General features: G+C 47.4%; 2 protein-coding genes across 2 annotated transcripts in view; one reads left to right on the top strand and one right to left on the bottom strand.

Annotated features, from left to right (window-relative positions):
- The first annotated feature begins 318 nt into the window (after window positions 1-318).
- id1 (inhibitor of DNA binding 1, HLH protein) lies at window positions 319-1,560 on the top strand. The gene is made up of 2 exons (XM_079265487.1): window positions 319-791; window positions 989-1,560. The coding sequence occupies exons 1-2, from the start codon at window positions 429-431 to the stop codon at window positions 1,022-1,024; spliced, it is 399 nt and encodes a 132-aa protein (XP_079121613.1). The 5' UTR covers window positions 319-428; the 3' UTR covers window positions 1,025-1,560.
- A 2,165-nt stretch (window positions 1,561-3,725) lies between these two features.
- The window catches only part of ncoa3 (nuclear receptor coactivator 3), a 28,851-nt gene continuing 14,665 nt past the window's right edge, over window positions 3,726-17,911 (bottom strand). The window contains exons 2-22 of the mRNA XM_079266295.1: window positions 15,856-15,960; window positions 15,556-15,716; window positions 14,199-14,299; window positions 13,806-13,980; window positions 13,477-13,668; window positions 13,209-13,295; window positions 12,720-12,863; window positions 11,815-11,962; window positions 11,137-11,717; window positions 10,059-11,035; window positions 9,844-9,967; window positions 9,353-9,604; window positions 8,988-9,200; window positions 8,677-8,797; window positions 8,218-8,389; window positions 6,927-7,289; window positions 6,629-6,811; window positions 6,261-6,516; window positions 5,975-6,167; window positions 5,552-5,813; window positions 3,726-5,418 (exon numbers count right to left, since the gene is read on the bottom strand). Coding sequence (XP_079122421.1) covers window positions 5,407-5,418; window positions 5,552-5,813; window positions 5,975-6,167; window positions 6,261-6,516; window positions 6,629-6,811; window positions 6,927-7,289; window positions 8,218-8,389; window positions 8,677-8,797; window positions 8,988-9,200; window positions 9,353-9,604; window positions 9,844-9,967; window positions 10,059-11,035; window positions 11,137-11,717; window positions 11,815-11,962; window positions 12,720-12,863; window positions 13,209-13,295; window positions 13,477-13,668; window positions 13,806-13,980; window positions 14,199-14,299; window positions 15,556-15,716; window positions 15,856-15,941 — 4,803 coding nt within the window. The 5' untranslated portion in view covers window positions 15,942-15,960 and the 3' untranslated portion in view covers window positions 3,726-5,406. The remainder of the gene's footprint in view (window positions 5,419-5,551; window positions 5,814-5,974; window positions 6,168-6,260; window positions 6,517-6,628; window positions 6,812-6,926; window positions 7,290-8,217; window positions 8,390-8,676; window positions 8,798-8,987; window positions 9,201-9,352; window positions 9,605-9,843; window positions 9,968-10,058; window positions 11,036-11,136; window positions 11,718-11,814; window positions 11,963-12,719; window positions 12,864-13,208; window positions 13,296-13,476; window positions 13,669-13,805; window positions 13,981-14,198; window positions 14,300-15,555; window positions 15,717-15,855; window positions 15,961-17,911) is intronic.

The raw sequence follows: 17,911 nt of genomic DNA on the forward strand, positions 1-17,911 counted from the left end.
ACCACCCCTTAGCTGTCCCCAGGCTATCTACACCTGCAGAGTCCCCAAGCCATGGACAGCTGGATTCCCACATATTACCCATAAAAGACACACATTTGTTTCCATTTGTAACGCCATCCCTCAAACAGATTGTAAATCCCGATAACCAGGCGAGAGCTGTTATTGGCTCAGAGCGCTGTTATGGACCCGACCCATCAATACAAACGCTGTCGTCTCATTGGCCTGCTGTCTTCAAACAGGACGGATCTGGCACGCCCCCGACTGCTGCTCTGCTATAAAGACGAGGAGGCTTACCCATGTGGATGTTGCGAACTGTCAACATAATCTTGCCAAGATATTTTAAGATTAAGAGGAGGATAAGCCTCATTGCTCAACTACTTTATTGCATTCCCTCGGCATCTTTGGAAACTACACTTTCTACACTAATCATGAAGGTTGTCGGATCTACCTGCGCCCTGAAGAGCAAGGTCGGCGGCGAGGAAATGGTGCGCTGCCTGTCCGAGCAGAGCTTGAGCATCGCCAAGTGCAAGATTCCGCTGCTGGACGAGCAGATGAGCGCCTTCCTTCACGACATGAACAGCTGCTACAGCAAATTAAAGGAGCTCGTGCCCACACTTCCCACCAACAAGAAGGCCAGCAAAGTGGAGATCCTGCAGCACGTTATCGACTACATCTGGGACCTGCAGGTCGAGCTCGACGAGCCCGAGAAGAGCCGCCATCACGCCGCCAGCAGCGTTACGCGCACACCGCTGACCACCCTGAACGCAGAGATCGCTAGCATCGCAGTGGAGGTAAACATCCCTCCACATATACTGCAGAATAAACCCGAGAGTGGTTCAGTGTGATTATTCGGTGTGTTTGAACGTCAGTACGCGTGCGTAAAAATGCCAAGACCGTGCGTAAACGTTGTTTTTGCGCACCGGTTTGCTTCATATCCATGTAAAGCAGATGTACTAATCAACCATTGTTTTCCTTTCCCCCTCTGCAGAATGGATGCTCAGACGACAGGATTATGTGCCGCTAAGAGCTCGTGGAGCATCGCACCATCAACCTATAGCGCGCACCGCGAAGAACGAACAAGGCTATCTGATGTGACTTCTCGACCACATCTATTAAAAAATAAACCTTGAACTATGTAGGGACGTTTCAAACTCCCAATGCTAGAAAAACGACGTTGTGTGGACATCCGACGACGACGAGGATCTCTGTCACTCAGGGCTCTCGATTCATCAGAGGGCCCTGAGAGAATGAAGAAGACCGGCGGTGTCCAGATATAGACTGGGTTAGCCGGGGGACCAAGACATGTTCAGTGCAACCAGCATCGCGCGTTGCTTGTAGAGTTTCTAAAGAAAGCTAATGTTTCTGTTACGCTCTTTGTATCTTTGTGTAAACCATATAGAGATGTTCAACATTTTGTGAAAGATAAAAAAGTAAATTTCTCAGATTCCTGAGCGACAAAACTGTATTGTATATTACAATGCCACAGTATGTGAAAATATTGTTTTCTTACAATGTACCTTATTCGTGTTTTTATTAAAACAAGATTATTTTTGAACAAGACCTCATCTGTGTCCTCGTGTGTGTGTGTGAGAAAGAGAGAAAGAAAGAGAAAGTTATGAGTTGCTGCATCACAACAACTATCAGGAGATTCTCAGTTTTGATTTCTCTGAAAACACGAGAAGTTGTGAAACACGACACAATCTGGTGGTTGTTATTGGCTGTTATAGACGTATTATTCCTGTGATTGACAGCAGCCTACCCATATGCATTGGAATTCCTTATCTTGATGCTGACTTGAGTACCAAGGGAGTGCGATGTGGTTGTCAATAAAAAAAAGTGCTGCACCTAGAAGAAGCTGTTAAGTCTTTGAAACATGAAACTAAAGCTGGAGGTCAATAAATGGCTCCTAGCCAGTTCAATTGGTAATTTGCCTCTATGGGTCGTTACCGTATCACATTACCAGAGGAAGTCTCACGTTAAATCGTCAAGTCTAAAGATCTTGACAAATTGAGGCAGTTTGAAATTAAGTTTAGGATTAAATAAAACAATCGCAGTCATGACAAAGCGTGTTTATTTTTTTCAATTCTACATTCAATTTACAAATGAATTAAATAAACAAAACAAGATAACTGGTTTATTAGGCAGGACAAGCTGAAATTAATACGATTCAAACGTTTGTTTAACTCCATAAAACAGCCATTTAAATATGGTGTTTCAATATGTTATCGTATAAATCAGCAGTTTCAGCCCCCCCCCCCCCCCCCCCCCCGGCACTGCAGGGGTTAAAATGGCTTTGGCGAGGCGATTCGTCATAAGATTTATTCTGTCTCCCTGGTGCAATGTTTTTCCCATTTCCCTGCAGTGCGATGCGCACAGCTGCAGCCCCGGCGTGGCCAGTGTGTGATTGTGTTTGTGTGATAGCTTTGTGCCAAGGGCAGGGGAGGGCGGCGGGGCCCAGACTGAGCGGCGCCTCGGCACACCTGGGGAAGTTCAGGTTAAATAGCTCCACATTCCTCAACACACAGCTGATTGAAACATTAACAAACAGTAATCCACGGGCCAGGCCGCAGATGGGCCGGGAACCACGCCAACACTCCGAGAGAGAGAGAGAGAGAGAGAGAGAGAGAGAGAGAGAGAGAGAGAGAGAGAGAGAGAGAGAGAGAGAGAGAGAGAGAGAGATTCCCACAGTACAGTCGTATGTTCTAAATGTGCTATTAATATATAAACTTATTTTTTTCCCCTTTTTTTTATGGAACTCTAACATTGCCTGAGAAGTGCCCATACGTACTTGCACATACATCTTTAGCATATACAATTCTTTAATAGGTTAATTTATACTGAACAAATTATTCTCAGCGCTGAATTTCTAATCACACACAATTATCTACAAACTCCCTTTTTACGTAATCTGATCGAGCTGTGGATAAAATGAAGACGAGGCTATTGTGGTCACCGTAAAACTCGATATTGTTTCACCATTAAATCCAGTTAGGACCGTGTCTTGGATTTTTATATTCGCCCAATGATTTAATTATCATTATTACTTTAATCCCTCAATCTATAAAAATGAATCAAACCTCATGTCCCTTCCTGCAACTCTCTTGTAGTCAGCGCCCTCGTGCGAGCAGGATGTGAATCTCAGGATTATAAACATGCACGAGCTGCTGTGTGTGACGTTAGCGGACAACAGCGCCCCCTCGTGTTAACAGTGAAAACATCAGTTTATATGATGTTGGGACTTCTGTCTCCCCTAAAAATACATGTTAAACTTTTAAACAATTGATATTTCAGATAAAATGCTACAGATTAGGATTAATATTAACAAACCAATAATGTCTTGAACGGTCATAGGGGCAGATTGTCTAATTCTACTATTTGCTACTAATACTTCTGAGCTTTCGCTTGTGTAGGATTTTGAATACAGGCCTCTTACTTGTAATGGAATATATTTACAGTGCAGCACTCTGCCTCAGTATATTACATCTCTTCTGAAGTATTTACACACGGTCCTATCACTACCTTTACAGGACGCTTCCTCCACCGCTGTCTGTTTGTTAGTGCATCACAGTATTTGGGCCTTCATGAGCATCTTCACCCGACAGCTTTGTTTAATCAGTGATTCTGTTGTCAATGTAATAAACTGGCTGATATTTACTGTTGCTAGAGTCAGGCTGGGTAAACTGCAGTCAAGAATCAGAAGACAATCAGAGAGCCAGGAGTCCAGGGTGTTTAAATAGAAATTTGTATTTACATCAATATCAACAACAGAAAAAATCTGTAATATACATCCTGTAAAATGACACCTTATTTTACCTCCAAACAAAGAAAAACAAACCAAATGATCTCTTTTTGCACTTCATTGAAACTCTACAAAGTTCCTTTTTTTCATGAAGTAACCAAAGATGGACATAAAAGTTGCTTCCTGACAGATAGAAAAGATATTGATATGTCTTGAAGTGGATTTCATTCCATTGGTGTTTGTCTTTCACAGCAAAACGTGTTGTTTTCTCAATTTCTTTTCTGGATGTAAAAACGTTCTGCTGCGGGGTTGAGTTTCCAGTCCTCTCTGCACCGATAGCCTCAGCCCCATGCGCCTTATGCTTGCAGTACACAACCATCAAATGCTTTTACAGATATGTGATTTGTACCCATTCTCCATCAGACTACGACAACGCATGTCGTTAAAAATGTACATCAGAAACTATACAGAGATGTGGAAAAATATCTTTGGATTGCGCGTGTTGAGAAGGTAGATTCAGCGAGTTTAGGACAACAGTCAAAAGAAAACGGTGCGAATAAAAATACACTCCACAGACAGAGCTGGAGGGGGGCATTGCAAGGACCAGGCTTGTTGGTACACTGAGGAGTTTGTGTTCCCGTCTTCACTCTACTGCAGACAAAAAAAAAACCCCACACAGCTCACATCACACAGAGCCCAACAAAAAATCATATCATGTCATGTAATCGACCGTCCCGGCAGAATTCACTTCCACGCCACTTTCCGATAAAACCTCCCGACAGCGTGAAAGCTCGGAACCTTCAACTCATCAGATACTCGTCACAAGTGAAAGTGCCTCGCTTAAAACATGGAATAACATGACTTTTCGGAAAACTTTTAAAATACAGCATTCATAAAAATGACAAAACGAAGGAGCATAAAAAAAAACTAAAAAAAACAAATCAGTATTGACCTATGGGACACAAAAATACAACCAGGTCTCATACTTTGTGCAATAATGGGCCTTTAAAAAGCATGTTTGATATATTTTGGAGAATATTTACAATTCATATTCACAGAGGACATTTGAGACATCTAATACTGCAGTACCATTTGTTTGCTTATAACAGGTGTCATGATGCTCAGTTACAGTCTAAAAGCATAGAGGCGAGAGTTATTGCTCCGATCTGCATAACATAGTTCACTGTGCTTATAGCTTCCGACGACTTCAAGAATGAGGCGCATCCCAAAGGAAAACGAAGAAGAAAAGAAACCCATCGTTGTGAAGGCATTGAATCTCTAGTAAGGCTGTAATGACGAAGAAATATTGCATCAATCTTTGTTCCACACAGAAGCTTCCAGGTAAAGTGCAGCCACAGCGAGTTGTACCATAGTCCCGTTCTGCAGCCCGGCCGTGACGCTGACTACCGCCCGACAGCTCCGGGTCGTTCACGCTCACCCACACACGCTGACATTTTGGGGGTTTTGTGCATCACCTTAACAGGGGTACAGTATGTGAGGTGTCGGTTGTCCCTGTAGCTCGCTTCCTCCTGCGTCATGTTTTATGCTGGAGAACTCCTACTACGTGTGTTTGTGTGTGTGTGTGTGTGTAGGTCCAGCTCTTCTCAGGGCTCAGACCGCTCTGCCACAGCTGAAAGGCTCCAGATTCTCTCATCAGCCACAGGTCTTCAGCAATACTTCTGCAGAGAGGAAAACAGTGAGATGTGCAAATTGTCCTGAATTTTCCTTCCCTGGTCTATCATATCTCAAATGTATTTAAAAACATGTGCTGACCCTCACATAAGGCCACTCCTGTGACAATGTATTACCTACCTGATCAGGCCCCATTGGCATTCTGCCTATTCCCATGGGGTTCATGCCTAATTGGCCTTGCATCTGGCCTTGCATCTGGCCTTGCATCTGGCCCTGCATCTGGCCCTGCATCTGGCCCTGCCTCTGGCCTGGCATTTGGCCCATCTGACCCGCACCGGGTGCCCCGCTGACTGGCCCGGGTCCACCCATGGAGTTGTTCATCATCATGGGTCCAAACTGACCCTGGTTGCTCTGCTGGGTGAACTGTTGCTGGGGGTACGTGCTGGAAAACCAGAAAAAATAAAGTAAGTAATTTACCTTTGCAACTTTAAACGGGAAAATTATTTATTGAGTATTGTGCTAAAATGGTCATGCGTAACTACAAGCACTTGAATAATCGGTGACTCTACATAATGTAGTTGAAGGAAGCCTGACGCTACGTACCTGCTGCGTGGCATGCCGCCCTGTGGCCAGCCTTTCATGTCTCCTGACTGGTACATTGGCCCTCCCTGTGGATTGCCCTGCATCCCTGGCATCATGGCGGTCTGTGGAGGACCTCCCATTCGTCCTTGCATCATGTTTGCTGGCGGGCTGCTTCCTGGAGCCATGAAGGATGGGTCCCCCTGCTGGTTCATCCCTGCAACAACAACAAGAGAGCAGAGAGAGTCACGAGTGTGACACTCGAATATGGAGGATGAAATGATACAGAGCTCTGTCTCAGTCAACTCACCATAGTTAGCTCCATAGTTATAGCCCTGCTGTCCAGGCTGGTTCATGGGGGGGCTTCCGATGGAGCCGTCCATGCCTCCGGGTGCTGTGACGTTTGGAGGGCTGAAGCCTCTCACTGCTACCTGGCCCTGCTGCTGCTGCTGCTGCTGCTGCTGCTGCTGCTGCTGCATCAGCATCATCATCCGCTGCCTTCTCATCTGCATGGTCATCATCTCCCTGCTGCGCTGAGCCATCATCTGGGCGTTCAGGAGACCGGGCTGCAGACCAACATCAATGTTTTGACCACAATCTCACAAATGGTGACCTGGCTGATGTTGTTAAAAATCAAATGCACACTACATTAGATGTGAGGAAGTGCTGATCACGTACCTGACCAGCCATGCTTGCAGGCTGCATGCCGGCTTGCATGCCGGGCTGCATGCCGGGCTGCATGCCGGCTTGCATGCCGGGCTGCATGCCGGGCTGCATGCCGGGCTGCATGCCTGAATGCATTGCAGGGCTTCCTCCGGGGGCCTGTTCCATCTTCAAGACTTGTCGGGTCTGGTTCATAAACTGCCAGATGAGACAAGATTAAGCGTTAAATATGCCAGTTTGCTTGCCAATTTAAGACACAAGCTGACCTGCTCAATGTTTCACATAACAAGGATATTTGGGCCTGTGTGATCACCTGTTGTCCTTGCAGTCTCTGCTGCAGTTGCAGTCGGAGAGGCTTGGTGGCAGTAATCATGCGAGGTCGCATCATGTTTGCGCGGGGGTTGCCCATACCCGTCATGCCAGGGAAGCCCCCCGTCTGGCCCACTTGATTCATCATGGGGTTGAAGCCTCCAGCGGACTGGCCTTGCATCGTGTTGCCACCATAACCCGGCTGCATGCCCATAGAGGAGGGCCCTGGGGGCCCGGGGTAACCTTGGGTATACATGGGTTTTTGGTCCATGCCTAAGGAGGAGCCTGGCCCCGGGAAAGGCTCTGATGGCGGGCCCCGACCCTGGCCTCGATCCGGGCCCTGCTGGTGGCCTTCAGGTCTATGGTTCTAGGGTACAGAGAAGCTGCATGTCATTTACTGCAAACTAACATTAAGTCGTGGATTGAGACCCCACATACAAATCACATCAAACACAATTGTCTAATTAGAATGTGCACTTAATTCAGGACCGCAGCAACCTGTTCACTTAAGTGTCGTATCATCTAATGCAGTGGTTCTCAACTGGTCTGGCTGCGGGACCCACCATCACCCCTTAATGACAAGCCGGGACCCACTACCCAAATTATACATACATACATACATATATATATATATATACATATATATATATATATATATATATACATATATATATATATATATATATATATATATATATGTATATATGTATATATATATATATATATACATATATACATATATATATAAATATATATATACATATATACATATCTACATATATATACATATACACATATATATATATATATATATATATATACATATACATATATACATATATATATACATATATATACATATATATATATATATATATATATATATGTATATATGTATATATGTATATATGTATATATGTATATATATATGTATACATGTATATGTATATATATATATACATATACATATATATATATAAATAATTTGGGTATATATATATTCAAGAAGTCTAGTAGTAGTAACGTCTCTGTGTAGTAAACAACTGTCAAATCAAATAAAGAAAGGACACATCAATTATATTTTAACAAATATTATTCTCGACAACTACCGGTATACATATAAAAATTGCGTTGCATTTATAAGTTCACACATTCTGCTTCATTCGTGTTATAAATTAAAATGACTCTTCGAAGAACTGAAGTAAATTTGGGCTCATGCCCCATTGGTGCCAGCACTGGTAATGCGTTACTATTTCCTATACCAAATATTATGTTTACTGTAGTGCGTGCTGTACCTGGCCTACGATGTCAGGGATGCCTAGGGCTCGGTCTATCTCCTGCAGAGCAATGACATCAGTGGTATTGAGCAGAGAGTCCAGCTGGTCAAGAAGTGCCCGTTCATCACTCGGGCCCTCGCTGTTGATCCGGGGGCCCAGCAGCTCCTCCAGGTGGTGCCCAAACTGGTCCCTAACACGACAAACGACAGAGGAAATGTTAAATCACTTCAAGGAGACAAGACTTCAGTCACTAACACCATTAACACCTGCTTTTGGGTTTCGTTTAGAGATAACCTGAGGGATAGTTTGGATGTTTTGAAGTGGGGTTGTATGAGGTACGAGTGACCAGTAGGTGATAAGCTGACTATGGATACGTACCCCATTCAACCCCACTTCAAAACATCCAAACTTTCCCTTTAAAGTCCAAGTTGGCAAACATTCAGAGGGATAGAGTCGGGACCAGTGCAGAAGGTTTACCTGTTTGTTTTAGTCTTTGGCCTGTCCAGTTGTCCCATTGCAGAGTCTGGCCAGGACGGGGACTGAGGTGGGGGCCCATGTCCACCAAACGGGCTCATGCCCATATTGGCTTCATTGGTACCTGCAGAGATGAAGATGTGTAGCGTATGATCAATATAGAGTGGATACAATGAGTCAAATTATCCACCAGTCAGTGCCCATAAAATGATTGCAATTGCGATAATTGCATGACTTTATCATATTAAGTACCAACGCAAGTACAAGCACCAAACATTCACTTGTTTCAGTTGCACACACCACATGAGACGTACCCATATCCATGAGCTGCTGCTGCAGCATAGACCTGGTTTTCCCGGGTACACTGTTGGACCGGTTGATCATGGGTCCTCCCATTGGACCAGAGCGACCCATGCCAGGGTGTCCTGGTGCGGCCACGGGGCTGCCGCTGGACCTCGGCATCCCCCAGTCCCCTGGCCCCGCCATGGGAGGCCGCTGGGGCATTACCATTCCTCTGCCCATACCTCCTGATCAACACACACACCATGAACAGTTAGTGTTTTCATCAGTAAGCTTCGCAACAAAATGAAAAGAAACAAATATCCCCATGCGGTCTACTCTTTGGAAAGTAGAAAGCCAGGCTGTGTTGGGCATGCTAATAAATAAGTGCTTCAGTTACTTGTTGGGTTGCCCCGTGGTGGACACACACCCATGCCCCCTGGAAAGCCATTGGGAACGGGCCCAGGTCGAATCGGAGCATCCATCTTCTCTTGTTTGACCAAAGTGGGACAGGGGACATTCCGTCTCCCGGCCAGGCCTCCTCCTCCTCCTACTACTACTACTCCCTCTCCAGCCATGAGCTTGGCGTCCATGGACAAGGCTCTTTGATAGGCACTGCGCTGAGCTGGAGGCATGGGGCCTCTCTCCCCATCTGAAACACACACACACACACACACACACACACACACACAATACCAACGCTGGATTACATACCCTCACACATTTAGATTCTCAGACCAGGACTGGCCCCGACAAGGAATCCTGTACAGCGCGATACCTCACGCAAGACTTAAAATGATCCGACATTACATGTAGGCTGTAATGCATACTCCTCTGTGTTTTTACACGGTGAGCGAGATTTGATCATGATACTCAAATAGGCTGACTTACCATGTAAACTGTCGGGCACGTTTCCCTGTTTGTTTCCCGCTTCCTTCCCTGCTCTGGAGTCTGGTTCTGGGTAGAAGCCAGGGTTGTTCCTCGGGACACCCAGAATGGTCTCCAGGGTTTCCGCCTGAACCACAGAGACACGACAACGATCAGACAACAATGTTCTAGTCGGCATTTCAAACTACATCCAACAAACGTTTATTCTAACGCTTTACCTCATCTGACGGCTCCAACTTGACCTTCCCATCCAAGCAGTGGGGGTCAGAGCTGGTGACCCCTGACCCCTGAGCTCCTCTCCCCTCCAGCTCCTCCTGCTTTGGCTTGACATCAGCACTTTCCTTGGAGTCGTCCTTATTGAGGAGGTAGTGAAGGAGGGCGTGGGGCTTCTCCTTTTTGGGGCTGTGCTGCTCCTGCTTTGAGTCGGATCCCCTGACCCCTCCAGCGGCTGCAGGCCCAGGCTCCGGTGCCCCCGACTCCAGGCTGCTCTTCCCGGTGGCCTCGGCTGTGATGCGAGCCACCTCGTCGGGAGTGTTCCCGTTCTGCAGAAGCTTGTGTAGGATCTTGTGCTTCTCCTGCAGTGACTGGCTTGTTAAATGTCCTGCGGCGCCAGAGGAAGACACTGCGCCGGGTTGCCCGCCCGTAGAGGAGGACACTCCCGTTGAGGAGGAGGGGCTGGTGACCCCGGCGGCTCCGTCTTTAGCCTCGGGCGTGGAGCCGGAGCCGGGCCCGGACCCTGGCGTGTGATTAGGCGGCACCAGCTCATCTGTAGGTGTGATGAGGAGCTGCAGAAGCTTCTTGTGGCACTTGGTGTCAGGGACCCGTCGGTTGGATTCTCCCCCGGTCGGTCCCGCCTCTCTGCTGGCCTGGCTGTCTGGCTTGTCAGGTGGGCCCTCGCTGGTGGGGGTGTGTGGATTCTGCTGACACTGCTGCTCTCCTCCAGCTCCCAGTGAGCTGCCCGGGCTCTTGGAGTTGGAGTAGGCTGGGAGGCTTGGTTTGCAGGGCCCCCCTGCTGCATGGTTGGTGGAGTTGATGCTCGGGGAGCTGTCAGGGGGGGGAGGAGAGGTGAGGGGGGAGGGCATCGGATTGCCCACTCCCTCACTAATGGCTTGGAGGGCATTCAAGGAGCTGCTGGAGAAGGTGGTCCCTCCTCCAGAGTTACCAGGGTGACTGGAGCTCATGGGAGAGTTCATACCTGCAGAAGACACAACCAGATACATGTCACCTATCCAACGCAACAACACAAGTGTCACAAAATGTGAGAGTTAGGAAGCTGTGATTTTGTCTGGTTCATACCTCCGGGAGAGAAGGGGCTGGCACCCATCTTGGGGCTTCCTCGGACTCTGGGTGAACCCATGACGTTGTGTGGGGGGCCATTAATACCCGGACTGGCCTGGGGGGGACTGGTCATTCCCATCCCGTACCCTCCACCTCCAGGTCCACCTCCATGGAACTGACCCATCTGCTGATGTTGGTGCTGCTGCTGCTGCTGCTGCTGCTGCTGCTGGTGCGGATGCATGCCATGGTGGCCCATCTGATTCATGGGCCCCATTTGGTTCATGGGAGAGCTCATTGGATGCATGGAACTCATTTGATTCATCTGATTCATTTGACCCATGTTGTTCACCTGATGCATGGAGTTCATTTGATTCATCTGATGCATGGGATTCACCTGGTTGATGGGATTCATGCGGTTGCCCCCAGTGTACGGAGGCACTCCTCTTTGTGGCATGTTGCCCTGCTCAGCCACGCCGTAGCCCCTGTTCATGCCCATGCCCCCTCCTGGGCCCATGTTCATGGGTTGGTTGGGGTTGTTCACACCCATGTTTTGAGGCCTCATGCCTCCACCCTGGTTTCCACGGCAACTGTTCTGCTCCCTACAAAGGGAAGGCAGCAGATAACGAAACATGTAAACAGAACAAACACAATGAGACAATCATCCAATTTAGGAGATGTAATTCCCGAAAGTTGCACCTTTGTAGCAAGTGTGTGGAGAGGAAAGAGTGCGGCTCATTGCTGGTGGGATTTCTGCAGAGGTCGCTTCTGGTCTGGGCGGTGACTGGAGTACCATCACAGAGTGAGAACCGGTAGAGCGGGGTCTCCGCATGGCCAGTATGGAAAGCTAGAGTGCGCAACATAACAAAGAAAACGCTTATGAACAGCTGTCCCAGGTTGTGGGAGGGACTTAAGCTGACTCTCCATACAGTTGGTTGATGCTTGCTGTTCTGTACTGTGAGTGCTGGGAATAGTCTGAGTTTTCCCCCCCCATACAACCTATAGTCGCTAATGTTGGCAACAATCACCGCCTGAAAGCTGCTAATGTGAAGCTGACTGAATTAACTCAGCAATTACAGTTCGGTAAAGTGGATCAGAGGAGGAAGAAGAAGAAGAGCGTGGAACAAAACTCCAACCCACAGAGACTCGTACACTACACAGGAGTTACAACAGTACGGAAAAGCAAGTGGAGAGATTTAAAATATTGTGTTTTCTTCCTGCCACCCCATGAAGTCAAGAGTGTTATTCAATGCGTCTTACATGTCCGGCAACGTTTACTGTTGTACTAGAGATGACTCATAAATGCTTTGAGCCTCTTAATGATCTAGCACGGGCCGTGTCCCACATACCAAACGTCTTAACGAGGAGACTTGTGTTCTGGTACATTCCTTGTAGACTTTTGTCTGTGCAGCCTTCTTGACAATGCTCAAACCTGCCCACCTGATGCCTTTAATAACAGCTCATACCTTCGCCAACGTTCACTCCCAATGCGGAAATAAAGTAGCTGTGGCCTACACCTGCTAATGTAGCTGTGCCATTTGTGGTAGCGACTGCGTGGTAGTGGCAAGGGAGGGTAAACGGTAGGGAGGGTCAGAATCGCATACCATCTTGATAGTGCCGTTTGTAGGACCACGGCTGTCCCTCGCTTCGATGGAGGAACATCTGCATGCAGCGCCTCACCAGGTCCTCCCAGCCTGGACGCATCGTGGTGTTGAGAGTGGTTTGCTGCTCGATTTCAATCAGCTTACCTGCAACAGAAGACGCACCGCTGGGATTACACAAAGGATAATGGCCAGTGAACGTTAGATGCAGTGTGTGTGTGCCGAAGGGAATTAAGAATCTATGGTGTACATCGCTCAATATCTAAAGGGACATGGCTTGAAAGGTCACATTGTCATATCAGCACACGTAATGAGCACGAGTGGAGAATTTATATTTTTGTTGCTTTTTTTTTTTTAAAGAAAGAAAAAAAGGGCAGAAGTACACAGAATCCCCAACAAAAATATTTCCAATGATAGTGACACATGTATACAACATGAATACACAATGGGAATGTACTTGCATTCATTAGTCATCGCTCAGTGGAAACTTACCAGACAGTTCATGGCGTGTGCTAAACCTCTCCGTCCTCTCTACTGCAATGATGCGCCGTGCCACACAGATCATACACGACTGCAAATCTAAAAGCAAAGAGACAACGCAATGTTAAGTCCTCATTGGACTACGCTGGGGGGGACAAACCGGACATGGACAACCTGGTGCGTATCGTATTATTAGCAACATTTATGCACACATTGACCATAAATGCAGTAGAAAGCACAGCCACACACTAAGTTTCGGCCAAGAACGTCTGGTTTTTACCTTCTCCCTCCTCCATCATGGCCCGGGGCTGAGTGAGGGCAAAACACTGCATGGTCTCATAGCGCTGGCCCCCGGGCCTCTCGTCCGACAACCCATGACTCTGACCGTGAACAAAGTTCACCAGCATTCGACAGTTGAAGGTGTGGCTCTTCTGCCGGGGTGCCTCTCCACCCCACGATGCCCCATTTGGTGCTAATGAAGAGAAATAGGCAGCAGGTGAACACAAGTTCACATCGTCATACGCATGTGTGCGCGTGTGAGAGAGTGGCTGTGTTTGAGCGTACATCTAGGTATGTGTGATCTGAGATGCGTTTAAACCCATGACTCACCATTAGACTTGGGTAGATTCTTGTGAAACTCCTCCCTGTCCTCGTCGTGGATGATGTTGTACACGCTGGTGTTGATCAGCTCCTCCTGCTTGTACTGCAGGTACTGCGTCACGTTGTCCGACACAAACACGATGTTGCCCTCTCGGTTAACCACAAAGAGAAAGCCGTCCAAGGCCTGAAGACAGCGGGGCCACACAAAGGGAGAGATGAATGGAAGAAGACGTATGAATAAAAATAAGAACATTACATTTACCATATTTGGTTACTAATGTTTGCCCTCCTATAAACCAGCTGAGACATTTCTATCAACTGCAAGTGAGCAATGATTAAAGAAGCACCGGGCAGCTAATAAGGGTTGTTTTTTTGCCCCACAGTGATTTTGCCCAAGCTGACCTGTAGGAGCAGCGGTCCCAGATGGTCCTTGTCAATGACCCCTTGACCAGTGGAAGACACGTCCGCCTTCTGGACATCGTCATCACTGCAAGAGCTCTTTCCTGAGGACAGATGAAGCACATCACACTCCTGATGAAGAGAATTGTCATTTTACAACAGCTTTCTATGTCTTTGGATTTGTTCTATTTGGTACTTTGCATATTGCAAACAGTTTTCATGGTGTAACTCGGGTAGAGCAGCTGCTGGTCAGAAGACCTTCCTTTTGAGAAGTGCACACGACCTGTTAAGATGTTAACAGGTGTTTTCCCGATCATACTGTTTTCACGACGACCACTCTATGAAGTCCAGTTAGCTGTGGGAGCAGCTTCCTTCGTACCAGGAAATAACATGCATTTGTTCCAGGCCAGCAGGTGGCAGCGTGAGTCACGGATGAATGACTAGCATGCCTTTCTATTTATAAAACCAGCATGTGTCTGAGGCTTTGTTAGATAGCTCTCTATATAGCAGAACCATCTGTGGCCAGAGACACCGAGCAAGATGACAAATAATACGACTCTGGATTTAATTTAATTGTTTCCCTGTCTGAGCAAACAGAGAGAGTAAAGCAAGGATTGACATAAAAAAGGAGGCACGGGGACAAAGAGCAAAGATGCATAAACAAACATCCATAAAAATGGAGGGAAAAGGTGTGTTCAATGAACAACAGACAGAAAAGAGAAGAAGAAGAAAACAGAGGCCCTCCATCATTCCCCTCCTGTCACTATGGCAACCTCGCGGCATAACACCGGGGCCAGCAGTAGCCAGCTGTGACCCTCTGGACAGATTCCAATATGATTGCCCTCTCTCTTCCTTACCCACTTAACCTCACAGATCTACTCTCAAGGCGAGCTCAAACAGTTGGAAGAAAATAGATGTTCTTTTATCCAATCATGTCAACTGTGCAAAACAATTGGAAAAGGGCCGACGGGTAGGAGCGATAAGAGGCCTGATTTCTGAGTCACCGGAGTCATTTGTCTCCCAGAGAGAAGCTCGGTCTGGCACTAACAGATACTCGCTGTCACTGACAGCCTTGAGCCGCGACCACCAAGGACTGGTCTCAATTACCGGTGTTCGTTTACCCCCAGCAATACGAAACAGCCAAACGGGCCGTCAGTGTGAAGCGGCCTGGCCGTGAACCAAACACTCCACTTCATCACCGGCATCGTCTGTCCTGCAGCAGGGCGCTTCACAAGATCCGGTCTAACTCACTGTTTACTCCCCACAACAAATACGGGAAAAAAAACCCAAAATACTATCTGAATAACAATAACAATAACAACTAAATATGAGTGAGTGTATTGGTGTACTTTGGTGGTACCTTGCTCTTTGATCTGTCTGATCTGCCTCACGGTCTCCTTGAGAATGGCACATTTGTCCGGCTTGACGTTGAAGCTGTCGATGTTGGAGAGGTTCGCAGAGATGAGCTCGGCTAGCTCCTCGATGTACTTGCTCTCCTGTTCCCTCCGACGCTTGTCACACCTGCCGGGGGGTTCAAGGGGATTAGACACGTTGCCGTACGGCCTCGGTTCGGATGCCTCCGATATTTTTGCTAAAAAAACAGCGGCGGACAAAGTGGAACGTTGTGTGATCGATGCTTAACTGAAGCCACTGCACTCACCCTAAGCCCGGTGTGTCGCAGGTGGACAGTTTACGCTTGCGGTCGGCGCACAGCGGCTCCAACAAGTTGTCTCCTACGCCACTCATCTTCAGCGCATATCAGCATCTGAAAGCACAAAGCTGCACATCACATATTCATGTAAACACACACACACACACATACATATATATATATATATATATACGCATACAGGCGGTGCAACATGACCAGAGGGAATGAACCGAGAGACAGTAGTTTTATATGCTCACACGTGTGTGGCGCAATCTATTTAACGGATAAAGTTGTGCATTGGAAATCACCCTCAGCTGTCGATGTTTTGCAAAGTTCACACTGAAATTACGTCAAATTCAGGCAAACATAAAAGCTTACTGCCAACTTATGGAAAGGGAGAAAAAAATAAATCAACAAAATCCCCGAGCTATTGAGGTTGTAAGTGAAGTGATTCTTCAAGGGAAAGAGTAGATTGTGGATTCACACAGATTTATGAGGGTAGACCATCCAGTTAGTAAAGCAGCCCTGGTTCCTGCTTAGTGCTTGATGGGAGTGAAATCTCATCTGTTCCACTGCGAGGAGCGACTGATGATGATGTAGTGATCTGGAGCCTCGGGGGAGATGGGTCATCCTGCGTTCAGCCAGCCTGCCCGCTAGAACGACACCACTCTGCAAGCAGCAGCAGCAGCAGCAGCACACGTACACACCGCATCCTTACAAACCGTTTACAGTACGCTTGCATGTACAGGCATGTGTGTGTGTGTAGCTACTGTCCCAGCAAGGCACATATCCACCAGCCTGCCTCTTTGTCTAACAGCTTGGGACAGCACTGTGGGAGAAAAAATAAAAAATACACACACTGCTCGGGCTTGTGGAGCCCGGAGACAATCCAGGCGAGGCTCCACATTGCATTTCAGGGACAAGTAAAAATGATCCCTCTTCCGCATTCTCCATACTCGGCTACATCCGTTCTTTCTTTCAATGGCTTTGAACTGCGCCCCCTCCCCCTCCCCATACCATCCTAAGACAACCCCTCCCTTCTCTCCCTCCCTTCCTTGGGTGTAGCAGCACCGGGCTGTGGACCCTGCCCTTGTTTTCTTGCTCTGGCATTGCCCCGTGTCTGACCCTCTCAGAGTTCACATTGGATGAAACCTCTGAAGCCAGCCTCTAAGGTCACTGCTCTTTCCTATTCCCACCCAGAAACACACACAACAATCAAACAAACTAAAATCAAAATGACCATCAACTGGGGTGTCTTCTGCACGTCTGGACATCTCAACGCTGTGAAAATAGCATGAGCTCTTTTTTGCTTTCACAGAAATTCATGGGGGGAAAAACAACAACAACAGACACACACACACACACACACACACACACACACACGAGTGAACTCATTCCACAGTGGAAAGCTATAGAACGGATGGGAGCCATTATGCAACTTCTGCTCGGCGACTGCAGGCTGGGACACGCAGCCCAGTCGCCCACCGCTGCTACTCCTACAAGAGGAGCACCAAGTCTCAGACAGACAGACACACACACACACACACACACACACACACACACACACACACACACACACACACACACACACACACACACACACACACACACGCACACACACACACACACTTCTACAGCAGAGTGAGAGATTGAGCAGCAGCCCACCAAAACCACAGCTGAGTCTCAACAGGCCTGGCAGCATGCCACTGACCTGAATCAGCTGCATTTGACAATGTGAAACTTGCTACAGGGACAAGACGAGATGTGTTGCACAAACGGCGGCCGCCGACGTGAGGAATACAACGTCTCATTGTCAAAAACAAAATGGTTCTAAATCAGATTGTCTACTTGGGGCCTGTGTGTTTTTTCTACTTCTCCCACACGCTCAGCTTGACTAGTACAAGCTCCATTCAGGGTCCAGTGCCGCCTCAATGTCTCAACATCTCCTAAAAAACTGACGGATAAAAAATCAAGACGACCATCAACTGGGGTGTCTTCTGCACGTCTGGACATCTCAACGCTGTGAAAATAGCATGAGCTCTTTTTTGCTTTCACAGAAATTCAT

The sequence above is a fragment of the Melanostigma gelatinosum genome, assembly GCF_949748355.1.
Source record: "Melanostigma gelatinosum genome assembly, chromosome: 3".
NCBI lineage: Eukaryota > Metazoa > Chordata > Actinopteri > Perciformes > Zoarcidae > Melanostigma > Melanostigma gelatinosum.